General features: G+C 34.3%; 2 protein-coding genes across 2 annotated transcripts; one reads left to right on the top strand and one right to left on the bottom strand.

Annotated features, from left to right (window-relative positions):
* Window positions 1-1,291: 1,291 nt before the first annotated feature.
* LOC103482951 (polypyrimidine tract-binding protein homolog 2) lies at window positions 1,292-10,756 on the bottom strand. The gene is given in 13 exon segments (XM_008439357.3): window positions 1,292-2,069; window positions 2,548-2,660; window positions 3,007-3,088; window positions 3,203-3,307; window positions 3,569-3,626; window positions 3,781-3,876; window positions 4,107-4,180; window positions 4,275-4,337; window positions 5,523-5,732; window positions 5,830-6,038; window positions 8,511-8,790; window positions 9,187-9,438; window positions 10,315-10,756. Coding segments are annotated over 13 exon segments (2,253 nt in total). The 5' UTR covers window positions 10,675-10,756; the 3' UTR covers window positions 1,292-1,718.
* Window positions 10,757-12,411: 1,655 nt separating this feature from the next.
* On the top strand, window positions 12,412-15,123 carry LOC103482950 (pentatricopeptide repeat-containing protein At4g02750-like). The gene is made up of 2 exons (XM_017043364.2): window positions 12,412-12,614; window positions 12,733-15,123. Exon 2 carries the CDS (start codon window positions 12,935-12,937, stop codon window positions 15,065-15,067), a length of 2,133 nt encoding a protein of 710 aa, XP_016898853.1. The 5' UTR covers window positions 12,412-12,614; window positions 12,733-12,934; the 3' UTR covers window positions 15,068-15,123.
* The last annotated feature ends 1,525 nt before the right edge of the window (window positions 15,124-16,648 follow it).

Below are 16,648 nucleotides of genomic sequence, written 5' to 3'. Positions count from 1 at the left end.
GAACTAATTATGAACCACGTAGACTAGATTTAATCCTTTTAAATCCATACGAACCAATTTCATAATTTAACCTGAAAATTTTTATAATTACTATTTTGTATTATTATGCAATTTAATACATTGCATAGTACATATTCTTATTAAAAAAATGAATTGAGTGTTATTTAAAAACAATAAAGCTGAGTTTATACTTAACATGTTAGTATTTCTAAATGTTTTTATATATATTTAATATAATTTTACTATTTAAAATATAAAATTTAAATTGTTTTCAAAATTTGTACGATTTAGATACAAAATATGAATATAATTTTCATAAACAAAATTTAAATCATTTTTTAAACGCATATTTGCTAAACTTGATGAATCCATTAAAACATTCAACGGACAAACAAATATGTGGTTCCATAGTTTATCTATACATCTTTGAGATAACTATGCTCTAAGAAAAAAAAGATTACTCTAGAATGATCTCTTTAAATAAAAAGCTTAACAAAAAGTAAAAAAGCTTAGCATTTTCTTCAATCACGAGGTGGACAATTAATTTTCACTTACATGAAACTAAAGTTTATTTGGTAAAAGTTGGAATTTTTTTTGTTATTAGTCAATTTATTTTTTAAGGAAAATTTATAGTTCAATTAACTTTATTTTAAAAATAAATTCGAATGAATGTTCAAATGTCCATGTAACAATGTGATAGTTATTTCTTAGATGTGGTAAAGTTAAATTATGGCATATTTATTTCCGCAGTAACATTCATTCGAAAAAGAAAAGAGAATATATTCTTTGTTTCAAATTAATTTGATTCTTTATCCATGCTGTAGAGAATTCTTTACTGCCTTTAATCCTTATGGAGGAAGTAATACTTTTTTCTTGACAACCAAAAGAAGTTGATAAAAAATAATTTTGGGCAGATTTTAGGTCATTGTTAATAAGACTAAGCAAGAAGTATCTAAATATGGACAGCAAAAATTCTAAAACAATCCTTTCCCTTGTGAAATTATTTGGATAAAGATGTGATATATGCCAATAACGACGAGTTCCTTTTGAAACTTAAGCCAAAAAATCTTGCGATTATTTTATCATAATCCATAAATCCGATTCAGTCCCTTAGGGCTAAAATCAAATTATTTGATTTTAAGAGTTGAGTATTTGAAAATTTGCTTTACTTTGCAAGGATTCTTGAAGCATCAATGGGTTATTCATATAAATCAATTAAGCTACTGAAAGCAATGATAAGCTATATGAAGTGAAATTTTTCAAAAGATCCCTAACGTTAATACATAACAAAGAAAAAACACAATTTTAGATGTAGATAAAGTGCCGTCAATACAATGTTTCATCAGCCTGGGGGAGAGACAACTCAGTTTAGCCACAGTTGAAACAAAGTACATTGCATAAATGAGGATTAAGTTCAAGAAGTGATAAGAATGAGCAAAAGGAAGAGAAAGACTTATAAAACAGTGATCATCAATAAACAGCAAAAGGAAGGTGCTCGGTTCTTCACACTTGGGATCTTACATTCATTCATTCACATCCCTTAAAATAAAAGGGAAATGAACCGACCTAATTTGTTCTGAACAGTGAGAGTAGTTCGCGGAACCATCGAATTTTAATGCACATTTGTTTCCTCTGCCAAAATGCATTTCTAGTGCTTTAAAAAGCTTAGTTGGTTTTCTTGAATGAACATTCAACTATAAAACAGAAGACAATGCGTGCTATTGCCTGTGATCGGGGCGATACGGTGGTGGTGGTGTCTGGTGTAAACCACTGGGGCTTGGCATCATACCATGCTGTGGCGGCATTGTCCCCGATGGCATGTAACCAGGATTGTGCATGGGCATGGAGGAGTAGGGCGCAGCAGGACCGCCCGATCCCCAACCTGAAGATTGTGGAGGCTGCACCCCAGGCTGCTGCTCTCCGGAAGGACCATACTGATTTCCATTGTATTGATGAGTGGAAGGACCCATCATTTGATGTGGTTGTTGCTGCCCCACAACAGGCGGTTGGGAATTCACCATGGGAGGATTATTTGGAATTGTATAGTCTCGACTTCGGTCGTTATTCACCTACAATCACATCAAACTACACATTTAGGATCATTCATCTTCTGTATAGTCAAAGGGTTGAAATGAACCGGAGGGCCCAACCAATATTCAGGATTATTTGATATCTCCCATATATTTTACAAAATATGGATACTTATAATAACAAGATTTATAACTTGGGTCGGCTAGCAAAAACTTTAGGGCTTAAAAACAACTTCTTTTGTTTTCAGAGCATTTATCAAAGCACTAGAAAAGTTCATTGAAAACATGCTCTTAATTAGGAAATAAAAACTTCGAGTTTTAATTTAAATAGTTTTTATAATAATATCTTCATTTCAATAAATATTTGTTGATGATGATGAGGCCACCAAGGACCAGGAAAATGTCTAGTGCTTAATGCTACGGTAGTACATGTACTACCTTCATTGAAGTAAGAACTCCTGTGTAAAGAGACATATATTGCTCTTGGACAGCTCACCAAAAGAGAAGTTTTTAATACCTTGATACTCAAATCAGTATGGCGAGAATATGAGATGTGAAGCTTGCAAAACCCTCCGTCATAAATACAGTGTCCCTCGAGGGCTTCCTTGGCAACTACCGCAGTCTGAACATCTGCTCACAAGTGGAATATTACTGATGATGATTTCTATGCTACATATTTCTATTGAAATACTATGGATGAAGATTGAAATTTGAACCATATTAATACGTTGCTGTGTTTGTCTTCTTAAACTCATATTGCACTACAAATCTCAAATTCTAGCTATTTAAGATTAAGCTTCTAGTTCTTTAAGGTTAATTTAACTCGTTCACAGATTTGAAATAACAAAAAAAAAAACCCTATTTTGAACTCATAAAGAATGTGGTTTCTATCATGTTATAACCGGTAGAAAATATGCTACCATTTGCACCCAAAAGTGAGATTGATGTCAGGAAGAGTTTAGTTAAAGCGAAATACCTGGATATTGAATCAAGGCCTGGACTCCCCCATTCTTATCAAACATGGCAATCTTCTGGACAGGTCCAAATGCAGAAAAAACCTACCGACAAAGAAATAATTGGTTAGCATAATAAAATAATTTGCAAAGAACTATACTATATGAATAAATAGTCAACAGACAAACTCATTATAAAATTGCCACGTCATGCAATACCATGTGCAAAACCTCCAAGGTGACTGCATATTGCATATTCTCAATGGAGGCAAGAAGAACATTACTCTCTGGTTCGAGTTTCTTTCCATCCAAACCCACGGTGAACTGCAAAGGTGACTGACGAAAAATTCAATCAAAGGATGAAAAGGATTTAGAAAAATAACATAAAAAACCAGGCAATAAGAAGAAATGTCAAGATTTATACTGATAAGCTAGCACTTTTGTCAGAAGTACATCATTTGAAGCTTTATCTTTCTTTATTTATTTGACAACATTTGAAGCATTTTCTTATCAGATGAGTAACACGTACAGAAAGGAGAATTCATAGGCACAACTAAACAACATGCTACCTAATACATTCCTTACCTGACCACTTCCATCTATGGCCGATGGAGCAACAGGAAGATAAGGATTAGTGTAGTCCCTGAATCAACATACTATCAGAAAGTAGAGAGAGAAAGGGATACTGATAAAACAGACGAGTAACATGGAAAATTATCTGTGAGATATTGTGAAATGTTACACTAAGTTGAAATAAACACATTCATAAAAGAATAGAAGCAGAAAGTTGGCAAGACCTGCTTCGATGGCTCTGAAATTTCACAGTCAAATCAGTATGGGCAGAGTAAGTGATTCTAAGGGAACATGGTCCAACATGATCCGGAAGCAAATACCTGCAAACAAAAAAAAAATTGTTGATACATAAAATAGAATAACATAGAAGAATCAGGTTGAATACTGCAGGCAATGGAATGAAAATCTTTCAGTCAAATAAAATGCATTGACTACTAAGAACAAAAATAATCGACAGACACCAAGCTCGTGCATGTGCACCTCTTCTACTGCTATACACTCCATAAAACAGGGGCAAAAAACCATGTGTAACATTCAATACAATTGTCACCTAGGGATGCTTCTCCCATCCAAGGCATTCTTAGCAGATGAGGCAGTCTCCGCATCCGAAAATTGCACCAACGCCTAAAATGTCCACATCGATATAGGAATAAGATTTTCTCCAAGCTCAGAAATAATAATAGTGTAATTACTACAAGTATTATAGATATTCACGGACCTGAAATCCAGCTGTTTTCTCGAAGGTAGTAATCTTATGCACAAATCCAAAGGCAGAAAAAACCTGGCATATTATTGAATAAACTTCAGATTGAAATTAAACAAAATGATATCACACCATTCATCACAATTTCAGTACATCCCAACACCTATCAAATGACTACTATCATGTGAATTATTTACAATCATAACCATGACGAACCTACCTAAATCTCCAAATATAGATCAAGTAGGATGTCTAAATGGATAGCTACAACTAATTAACATTGGACATTTAAATGCAAACTCCACTATAAGAAACTAAAAATTAAGCAAATAGAACTTTATTCTTGTGATAGCAATGATACTGCCAGGAACAAGAGTAAAAAGACAACATATGACGGAAGATACAAAAAAAAAATTTCAAGAATAACATAGAACTTAGACATCAAATAAAACAGAAGATTAGAACACATCATGACATATGGCAATCAAAGGTCAAGAAGTACGTTTCAACTCCTCTGAGAGGGAAGATATGATATAGCAAAAAACACAAATTCAAAACAAGTCCGTAACACCTGCCTCTCTCACTTGAAAACGAGCAGCTACTGGTTTGAAATCAATAACCAGCCATAAGTATACTCTATCCTTAAATACTCATCAACAAAATAAGCTGTAAACTAATAGTTGAATGCCCCTACAAATTTAACATTCGTCCTATAATTTTAATAAGAGAAAGCAAAGTCACCCCAAAAATTCAGATGCTAAGCCAAAAGGAATATCATCTGATTAATCTTCTGTCTAATTTTTTAAAATGTTAGTCTTTTAGGGCATAATACGTAAATAGTGAACAGATAATCGAAAAATTAAGAAAAAAAAATTCCTACTCTCTGATTCTAATGACTGGATGTAGACAGCAGTATCACTGACATAACATGCAGAGATGATAGGGAGAAGGATGCACAAGAGAGCAGAAATGATAATATCCTAAACTGTGAAAGGTAGGAGGAAGTTGAGGAAGAAGAGAAGGGAAGAGAGAGGTAGTGTTAAGGAAAGGAGAAAGGAGACAAACACACATGTGCACTTTCTCCCGATGCACTAAGCTGCCATCAAAGATATTGCCTTGACAAGGGCCTGCTGATTCATTTACATTCACGTCAAACAAAAGCTTTTGAAACATGACAAACTATAACCTAATCTCCATAATTTAATCTCAGTGCCACAGAGGTTCACCTTTAACTGCAACAAGAATGTACTACAATCTGCTTACCAAGTGCAAAACATCAATGCTGACAAGGCGTGCATCAGTGCCCTCAATTGTTACTAAAAGCACATTTCCAGGAACATCAGCTGTTGTTTTATTGTTCACAATTTCTTGCCGGTTAGAATACTGCAGATAGACAGTTTTTCCTCTAACTTGAGCAGGCTCAGAGGAAGATGCATAATATGATATCATTGCAATAGCTTGATTTATGTCTGCCTGCAGTATTAAACTTGGTCAAATATTTATCAATAATGAATAGCTAGTGAGGTCCATTGTTGATGGAAAGCAATAGATGCAAAAATAATGCACTTACAAACTCAATAAAAGCTTGATTTCTGTTTGCTCCAACATTACATTTTGTATTCACGACTTTTCCAAATGGCTTTCCCAGTTCAATGAGTTCCTCCTCGGTACATTCCCAAGGTAAATTCCTCAAGTGGAGAACCTTTGACGGTGGTTGGGTGTAACGGAATTGTGGCTGACTAGAAACTGATGCCATTTCGCCCAACTTACAGGAGAACACTGGAAAATCATGGGAAGCCTTAATTCAATTTAAACTTCAAACTTAGTCCACAAAGTTAACACAGAACTTCACACTCATGAACTTATAATTCCCTATCACATAGACAATTTTACCATGGAATCCCTAATTCTACATTGATGTGAACAATATTTCATTGTCGTTACTTTTCGTGCAAGAGAAGAATCTGGAGATGAATAAAATACAATCACAATCATTAATGAATAAGTTTCTTTTTCTATTAAGATAACTGTCTTCGGCTTTAGCCCATGGCATAAAATTGAACCATTATAGCAAGTTCAATTTAAGAACAAAAAGGCGTGCAATTTTTTTAAAAAAAAGAAGGTGTGCATTACATTACAACAGCGGTATAAATTTTCGTACATAAAAAAAGACAAGGCAGTAAAAAAAGGGGGTTTCTTAATTAGTAATGGATAGTTGTTTGACTTTAATCTGCACTCTCTTTCTCTGGCTTCTTCCTCTTCTACTTTTTCTCTTCTCCCTAACTTTCAGAGGAAGCACTTAATATTGAAAACAGAAAAAGCACTTAATATTGAAAACAGAAACAAACGGACCAAAAAATTTAATCACCACATGTCCAATCAAAGGCAATTTCGAAGCACAAATCGAGCCACCAAACATAAAGAGTAAAAGCAACATCACCAATAAATATCAACACGTACAAATAACTAGAGCAGTTCACAATCCATTATCGAGTACTCATCATAGAAATCAATCCAACAATTCACACAACATTGCAATGCCATTCATCGTCCACGTAATTACAACAAAAATACTTAGATGCAAAATCACATAAGAAACAATTGATTACACTAAAAAAAAATGGAAAAAAGCCAAAAGACCCAAAACAATCTGTGAAGAAACAGACATGCAGATCGAAAACCCCAAAGCGCAAATCCAGACGGAAATAGACAGTATCCGAGGTCGAAATACCTAAAAATTGGGAGCAAAAAATAGCGGTACACAAGGAGATCGAAATTGCAAAGTAAAATACCTGAGATTATTAAAGATAAACCCTGAGGAAAGCAAGGAATTGGTGAGGATATGGAAGTTAGGGTTTCACGGAGAGCTGGAAAGGGAGAAGATTTCGATGGGCTTTTCTGTAAGCATAATCTAAAACGATTGAAATATATGTTTTTTCTTTTATTATTATTATTATTATTATTATTATTATTATTATTATTATTTTCTTCTGGGCTTTCCACCGGATAAATGGCTTCCTTTTATATGAGGGGTAAAATCGTCCTACCATGTTTGAATATGATGAGGTGGAGTTTTATCTTTTAAATTTATTTACAAAAATATTTCTCTTTAAAGATTATATCGAACATTTTATTCAAATAGTAATAATAAATAATTATATTGGATTCTTTTTTCTTTTTTTTTTTATGCTTCTTAAGTGGAATGCACCAAATTTTTAAGTACTAACCTTGTTTTTCACATAATTTTTTCAATTTTGTATCATATATTTAATAATTCAAACGTATATTTTCTTTTAAAAAAAATAATGCACATGAAGATTTTCGTAAAAAAGCTTAAATTGTAATAATTATTTTTAAGTTTAAATTTATAATTAGGACACATTTAAAAAAGTTTGTGGTAAAATTAGATAGGGCTAAAAAGGCCCAACCTAAAAATACAATCATTCGTTTTTTTCCTAAGAAAAGTCCTTAGCTTTTTACTTGGGATTGTGAGAAAAGTTGGATTCTGCAATTATCTTTATATATATATATATATTTTAAATTTTTTTAGAGTATATTATTAGGTGCAACTATTAATTTATATCTTGATATAGAAAATGCAGAAATGGTTGAAAATACCCCTTAATTATAACTAAGAAATCATTTTCTTGCCTTAATCAATTTCAACCTACTTATCTCTATACTTGATACTGAGATGCTCTTGGCAAGACCTATCCTATAGGTATGTATATAGATTCCGAAAGATAAATTAATGAAAAATCACAATTCAAAAGGGAATTATCTAATAATTCAAATGAGAAATCAAGATAACTATTTAAAAAGAGAATAATATTGATATTGAAAGAGAAAACAAATTCAGCATCGAAAGATAATGAAGAATCAAAATTAAAGAAAAAATGAAATATTAAAAGACAATATTTTAAAGGAGGAAAGAGAGAGGAAGAAAATGAGAACATACACCAAACTATTTCAAAAGTCAGTTAAACTTAAACCCATTCTTCTGATATCAACAGATAAGTTGAATGTCCAAACAGAAACAACCAAACAAGATCAGATATCAAATTCATATCAACAGTATTCTATTACTTCTACGGACTTCTACGAACTTGCTCATCAATCATGATCATAATCATAATCACATTAATTCTATATGTAAATGCACACAATATTCTGTAACAAAAGATACTCTCCAGAGATTAATCAAGCTCAGTTGCAGGGGTCAGTAATGGAAGTGGAAGAGGGAAAGAGAACTTCAGGGTGATTGGCCTACGAGTACATCTTTATAAGGCGTCGGTCTGGCTTCCCTTCCTCTTTCTTCATCCGAGTGTCGTTTTCTCCTACCCTGATCCTCTAGAATCAGAGGAATCCTGCCTTCTCTTTCCCCAAGAAGCCGCTCGTTTGCCCCTCCTCGAAGCTTCTCAAGTCGTAGTCCCTCGAACTGCTGCATCTTGAACACTTTAAGCACGTTCGCCAATCCGCCCAACAAGAGTGATAAGCTCCCAAAGATACCTAACCAAATCCAGTTTTTGCCCTGCATTCACACCCTCGTCAACACTTGATACTTCATTAAAATGCCATTCATCATGAAGCAAATATTATGCAACCATTTTGTTAGATGAATATCAAACTTTTGTTTGTTGCTTTTAACTAAAATATTCATCAAACTGTTTAAAATTTGAATTCATACCAAAACAACAATATGAACTGTGGTTATAGTTCTAACTTGGTGTTCTTAAGCTTTAGAGTTTCACGATCACCAATGTATCTTGATTTCTGTACCTGACGTCATTGACATTCTATTATTCTTGAGCGTGGAACCATAATCATTGTGACAACTTTTTCGTTTCTTGACTAAGTATTTTGAAAGGCAAGTCAGAATCAATTGTTCGCTATTGACAGTAAAATGTATATATTCAATGTCACGTACCAGAAGTTTGAGACCATGATGGGCTAACCCAACTTGCTCGTAGCTATTGAGAACTGCTGCAACAAAAAACAGTAAGCTTCCTATTAAAAATGGAATATGGACACTCTGCTGCAAGATTTGAACATGTCCATCGGCCCTTTCATAGATTTGGCATGAGTTGTGGATCGATCCAAGCATCCATAAGGCAGGACCCGCAATAAGCATATTTGAAGCATGCTTTTCTAGTTTGTCATAATCGTGTCCCTTCTTTTCCTGCAGCAGCAAATTGGATGGCAGCTCTTGTAAAATGCAAAAGGAGGACAACACAACAAACATGAATGCTGTAAAGAGTTAACATCAGGAACGGAATGAAGTTGATCAAACAGTTTTCCTACAATGTGCAATCATTGAAACCGAGGATAGCATTTTCTAGATTTCGCCATAGCTTTTGATCTTTGACACGGGGTTTTTTAATTCTGTGTCCCGAGTGTGAGGAGGGCCTCCAGTGATAGCATGTAACAAAGTCAGGTGAGTCCAAAACATTGTCAAGTACTTACAACAACACTATTGGAACAATTAAACATTACTGAAACGACTGCATCTTGTTCTTTTGTTTATAATTGAAATTTTGAAATTTGGGAGTATTGCTGAAAAAACTACACAATAATGCCCTCCAAAATTACCCATCTTATGCTTTTTTGTTCTTTCAAATTTCAGTAGGAAACAGAAACAATTTCCAAACACAGTTTTGCTTTTATTTCTTGAAAGAAAAATTGAAGAAATGAGTAGCAGAAATGTTGCCAACAGGCCTCACATAACTCACTCAGTCACTCATTGCTCAAAATTATCACAACCAATGGCAGGGAAAATGGCACTGAAATCATTGACTGAAACTTGAAACCATCCAAATAAGTGGATGGTTCTAAAAGGGTTGCTGATTTTGATTCTAAAATCCAAGACTTATGACAGAGGATAACAAGAGTTAGCACACAGAACATCTCAGAAAACCGATTGACCAGCCCCTCAAAACAATTTCTCATCAAGATCGACAAGTGCAATTTTGTTAGAAATTCCAAAGCAAAAATGGTATACTATTAACCTAGAAAACTAAATTAAGCAGAGTAAAGCAAGCAAACGATGAATGGGAACCTGAATTAGAAGAAACAGTGCAGCCAAAGACAAGAGCAGCGACCCAATCGCCTGAAGAAACGGAACAGCAAATTCCACAAAAAAAAGCTGGGCATCGTACTGAACAAGCAGTGGCAACCGATGATCAATTCCGGCGAGATGGGCGAAGAGATCGTGCAAATTAACGATGGCAATTAGGGAAGTGGCGAGAAGAATTAGGGCCAATCCAGATTTGGGTTCTCGGGAAAGCTGAGCAACAAAGCCACCGAGAAGGAGGATAGTGGCGAACAAATAGAGGCCGGCATTGATGTACTCCGCCCGGTTCCGGAGCGGCCGAGGGCCGTAGACCCTGAAATCTCTAGCGGAGACTAGCTTGACCATGGCAACTCCGATTCTGGGATTGGATTTGGTAATGGAAAATGGAAAATCACTGGCAGCTTTTGGGGAAAATGAGATTATCGGTGTATGAGTTTAGAGAGAGAGGGTGAGATGTGGGAGAGAGAAAGGGATTGTTGTTGATGATGTGTTACGTTACGTGGCTGCATGCATGGAGGTGTTCAAGGAAACAGAATCCTTCAAAGTTGAGCAATCAACTCTGACACGTCGCCTCTATTTTTTCCTTATGTCAACAATAATATAATATTTATTAAATGATATTGAACATATGACTTTATACAAAATGTGGATGTCACACTGTTACAATATTTACAAATTTCAACTTTTTTTAGTCATGGATATTTTTTTAACTTTCAAACTTCACTATATTTTTGACAAAACTTTTAACCATACAAAACTTTTTAGTTCTTTTTTAAATTTTTAGAGTATTTTTTAAAACGTTTAACTTATTTTTTATACCAAATACAAAGTTTATAGATATTTTATTTTATAATTTAGATCGATATTTTGTTATTTTAAAGTAAATTTACATTTACATGGGTTGTTTTAAATTTCAATGGTCTCTCCCATGCACTCGTATTAGACCTACGTCACTAGACTTTTCTTTAAGCTATCTTTATAAGTTTTACGAGACTCAATCAATCCCTCTTCGAGCTCTTCTAGACTTTTTTTGTGGACTATTCGAGACACAAACTCATCTTTTAGCTCTCTTAGCTTTATCCTCGTACGTCCTATTCGTTAGGCATATGATAGACTCTACGTTATCGTGGTAAATCTACCCATAATATCAATGTTTAAATATCAAAATTTCAATTATATAAATACATCATTAAAAAATTGTTACGACGTGTATCTATATAAATCAATAATTTAACTCTTAAACTAAGTCGTGCATCTCATTATGAACAATACTCGATATACTAGTATACATTAGTTTCTAATACCTTTCACTTCGAATAAATAAGTTAAAGGTATAACCATTTATGGTTGAACAAATTAAGGAGTGTATAAGAAATTATGAAAAAGAGGATTGAATTTGATTTTTTTCTCTTATCATTAGATTTCAAGTCATTTCTTTTATGAAATATCAATAATTAATTAGAAGAAAGCCGTTGCTAAAATACATACCCACTTAGAATAGTGTTTGTATTATAAAAAGGATAAGTTATTTTGATTGTACACACCACCACTATTACCTATTGTATAAAATAAATATAAAAGGGAATTACTATTTTTTTAAAATAATGTTAATTTAAAAAAAATAATGTGAAAAATAAGATAGGAGAGAAAATAGACGAAATTAAAAATAGGAGATTGGAATATTTAATATATGCATGAAGAAAAGAAAAATAAAAACATAAATAAATTTGTTAATAAGGAAATAATCAAATTAAAATTAGAAATTTTATGTTAATTTAATAATTTTAGTTTTTCTTATTAAATTTACCTTTCCAATTTTAATTTGATTATTTCCTAATTAACAAACTTTCTTATTATTTTGTAATATATATTAAATATTTCAATTTTTAATTTTAAAAATATGTTTCCGATCAAATCCAATTTCAATGTAATTATTTTTTTTATTAACAAATTTATTTAATGAGAGGTATAATTTTCTTAAAAAAAATAGTTTGGGGTTATACCTATTTCTAAAATTTATTTTCATATTATTAAAAAAACATTATTTTTAAAAACATATATATTGTGGGAAGAAATCCCAGAACTTTTCCTAAAACCACAAGAAAAACCCTCCTTACTTCATCTGCAGTGCTATGGCAGTACAAACACATCGAACACTTGATTGTAGCCAAAGTCGGCTTAACCACCATTCATACCTTTCTTTTACTCGGCTAAATCGCCCCCGCGAAACCCAAAATCAGTGCCGGTTTCATCTCTCCGAAGCTTTCGTGTGCATCAACAAATGAGTAAGATTTCCAGGCATAAATCTCTTCCACATCGTTTTTATCTATACTCTGTAAATTTACAAAACCCACTTAGTTTTTCTACCCACAGTTCTTGTTTTCATGCCCGCCATTGACATAGGGAAGCACAGGGTTCAGACTGGGTGGAAGTGGTCAGCTTTCTTGTAATTAACACACAATCATCCACTCGTAACTGAAACAATAACGGAGAAGCCTTAGAAGTCCTATAGATTGAGACCCTGGCTATAAATTTCATGTTTTGATTACTTTAGTATTGGTTCCTTTGTCTCTGATTACAAGTGTTCTTTCTACCGCATTTTGAAATGTTGAGGGCGTCATCATCTTTGGGAACATGGAAGCACAATCGGTGGAAAGCTTGCTTGGAACTATTCTCGACTCTATGTGAAGGTTTACACACTGAAAACTCCAATATTATTTCTACCAATACTTATATAAGTCGTCATGTAAGAAATGGTCATCTTGATCTTGCTCGAACTCTGTTCAATGAAATGCCAGTAAGAAGTGTTGTCTCATGGAATATCATGATTTCTGGGTACTCCAAATTTGGAAAGTATAGTGAAGCTCTCAATCTGGCTTCAGGGATGCACTGCAACAACGTAAAATTAAATGAGACGACCTTTTCTAGTTTGTTGAGTATTTGTGCACATTCAGGGTGTTCATCTGAGGGAAAACAATTTCATTGTTTGGTTTTGAAATCTGGGTTGCAGATATTTGAGCGTGTTGGAAGTGCATTATTGTACTTGTATGCAAATATCAATGACATTAGTGGAGCCAAGCAAGTCTTTGATGAGTTGCATGATAAGAATGATTTATTATGGGACTTGATGCTTGTAGGGTATGTGAAATGTAACTTAATGGATGATGCTTTTGATCTATTTACGAAAATTCCGACTTGGGATGTGGTGTCATGGACTACTATGATATCAGGGTATGCAAGAAGTGAGCATAACTGTAAGAGGGGATTGGAATTATTCTGCTCCATGCGGATGAATGGTGGGGTTGAACCTAATGAGTTCACTTTTGATTCTGTTGTAAGAGCTTGTGGGAGAATGAGAGATTTGAGTTGGGGGAAGGTTGTTCATGGGATTTTGACTAAATACGGCTTCCACTTTGATCATTCTGTTTGTAGTGCACTGATTTTATTTTATTGTCAGTGTGAAGCTATTGACAGTGCCAAGGCAGTTTATGATAGTATGGAAAGACCGTGTCTAAAGGCTTCAAATTCTCTTCTAGAGGGGTTAATATTAGCAGGAAGAATTAATGATGCTGAAGAAATTTTTTGTAAGTTAAGAGAAAAAAATCCGGCTTCATATAATTTGATGCTTAAAGGGTATGCAATGAGTGGTAGAATTGAAGGATCAAAGAGATTATTTGAAAGAATGACTCATAAAACTACCAGTTCATTGAACACTATGATATCTGTGTATTCCAGGAATGGTGAAATTGATAAAGCTTTCAAATTATTTGAGTCAGTGAAGAGTGAAGGAGATCCTGTGACATGGAACTCAATGATATCAGGTTGTATTCAAAATCATCAGCATGAAGGGGCGTTGAAACTCTATATAACCATGTGCAGAGCATCAGTTGAACGCTCTAGATCAACATTCTCTGTTCTGTTTCAAGCATGCGCATGCTTAGAATCTATTCAATTGGGTCGAGCACTCCATGTGCATGCAATCAGGGAAGCCTTTGACTCGAATGTTTATGTCGGAACATCTCTCATAGATATGTACGCAAAATGTGGGAGCATCCATGATGCTCAAACTTCGTTTGCCAGTGTTTGTTTCCCTAATGTGGCAGCTTTTACCGCTCTAATTAATGGATATGTGCATCATGGACTTGGGATTGAAGCATTCTCAGTCTTTGACGAGATGTTAAAACAAAAAGTTCCGCCAAATGGAGCTACTCTTTTGGGGATTCTTTCTGCATGTAGTTGTGCTGGTATGGTGAAGGAAGGAATGACAGTTTTCCATTCAATGGAGAAATGTTATGGTGTGATTCCAACCCAAGAACACTATGCGTGTGTGGTGGATCTTCTTGGTCGTTCGGGACGTCTGTATGAAGCTGAAGCATTTATTAGATGCATGCCAATTGAAGCTGATAGAGTTATTTGGGGAGCTCTGCTGAGTGCTTGTTGGTTTTGGATGGATTTGAAATTGGGTGAGAGGGTGGCTAAGAAGGTGCTTAGTTTGGACCCCAAAGAAATATCTGCTTATATTATTCTGTCTAATATATATGCTAAATTAGGGAAGTGGGTAGAGAAGATCAATGTGAGGAGGCAATTGGTGAGCTTAAAAGTGAAAAAGATTCGTGGTTGTAGCTGGATCGATGTAAATAATAAAACTTACGTTTTCTCTGCAGGAGATAGGTCTCATCCTAACTGTAATGCAATTTATTCAACTTTAGAGCATCTATTAGCAAATGTAACTCCATAGCTCAATTTAACTGTGTTGCCAAATCCGGTATAAAGGTTTCTTTTTTTCAAATTCAATATACTCCCTTTGACTGTCTCTCTCTATATTTTTTTTCCTTCGTGTATGAGCATACCAACCCTGTTCATTCACCTCCAAAAGTTACCCCGTCTTTTGGAGTGCTCCATCAATTCAAAACTAACACAGTTCAATTGGTCTATGTTTTCCGTCATATAATTATTCACTGGTCTTAGCAAGAAGGCTCCAATGCTGGAAATAACAGTTGCAACTTGATTCTCGATGGTGTTTAGAAAAGCTGCAGTTTTTCGTCTATTACTTGAATGTAAAAACTGTTTTCCTTCAAGAAATTAAAGATCCAGCACAGTCCGTCCTTACCACTGTCATGTAATCTGGCTAAGCCAATTTTGGGATTCTACCAGTGGGAGTAATTTTTGTACTATGTATGTGTATATATATGTATAATATCGATTGGAAAGTGTTTGGATGTTGGCCACAACTTGGTCTTTCAACTAACATTCCAAAACCACCTTGCCTTCCTTCTCTGAGTCTTGTCTACTTCAACTGTCTTATTCAACTATTCTCTTCCTCTGGGCAGCTACTGTGGATAATATGGTGAGTTGGCTGATTGCATTTAACATATCTATTAAAAGCTTGTCAACATTAAACTCTCAGACATTATGAGACAGTGGTGACAGCTTACATTTGGTCCCTCTCCTTCCTTTCCTTTGCCTCATAAACTTGTATGTTTTTCAGTTTCTTTTAATGGGTTTCCTTTTCCTTTTGGTCGCCCGTTTTATGTGTTTTGGTGCAGCCCAAGGGATTAAAGGAGATAATCTCCGAGCAGCAAACCAAGTCTTTAAAACATCTTTTTTACGACGTCAACAAATAAGGATTACAAAAAAACGTAAAGAGATTGACACAGAGATATGTGTGATTTACTAACAATGTGTTAGCCACACCAAGCGAGGGAGAACAATATTATTAGAGAGAATGTTTTTAGAGTACGAAGGCTCCACTGGTTAGAGAGTTTATATATTGCATGTCTCTAATCAAAGCGAAACCTCTGTACTTCGTTGTTTGTAACACCAATGTTGTTGAAGACATTCCAACAATCTTGGTCATGACATGAGTATAACGAGTTCCCTCGTATCTATTTTTTTTAATCTAATTTGCATTTACTTCTCTCAAATGAATGTGGAAATAGGATTTGTAAAAACCAAGTAGATTTAAAATTTCTTATGCATTCTGTTGTGGGAACTTCTGTTGGTTGAAATGTTCTTAAGTAGTCTAATTTTGTTTCTTGCTGGTGAAAAACAAAATCTAGATTGTTCTCATGTTGTGCACTTTTTGATGTCATTATGTTTTTTTGTTTCCCCAATCTGAATTATTGTTGTTTCAAGTTTTTGCTTGTTTTCGGAAAGTTACCGGTAATTCCAAGATGCATTCCATAACCTTTTTTTGCTTTTTCTATTATTATGAAGTTTCTAATTGACCTGCTTTTCATTTTTAAGCATTTTACATCGGCTTTTGCAGTTTGCTTTGGGCTAATTCTTTATCTGTTGATGCTTTGTCTTACTCAAAAGT

The sequence above is a fragment of the Cucumis melo genome, chromosome 9 (genome assembly GCF_025177605.1).
Source record: "Cucumis melo cultivar AY chromosome 9, USDA_Cmelo_AY_1.0, whole genome shotgun sequence".
Classification (NCBI taxonomy): domain Eukaryota; kingdom Viridiplantae; phylum Streptophyta; class Magnoliopsida; order Cucurbitales; family Cucurbitaceae; genus Cucumis; species Cucumis melo.
Note: the sequence above shows the minus strand (reverse complement) of the source record. Positions and strands in the feature narration are given on the sequence as shown.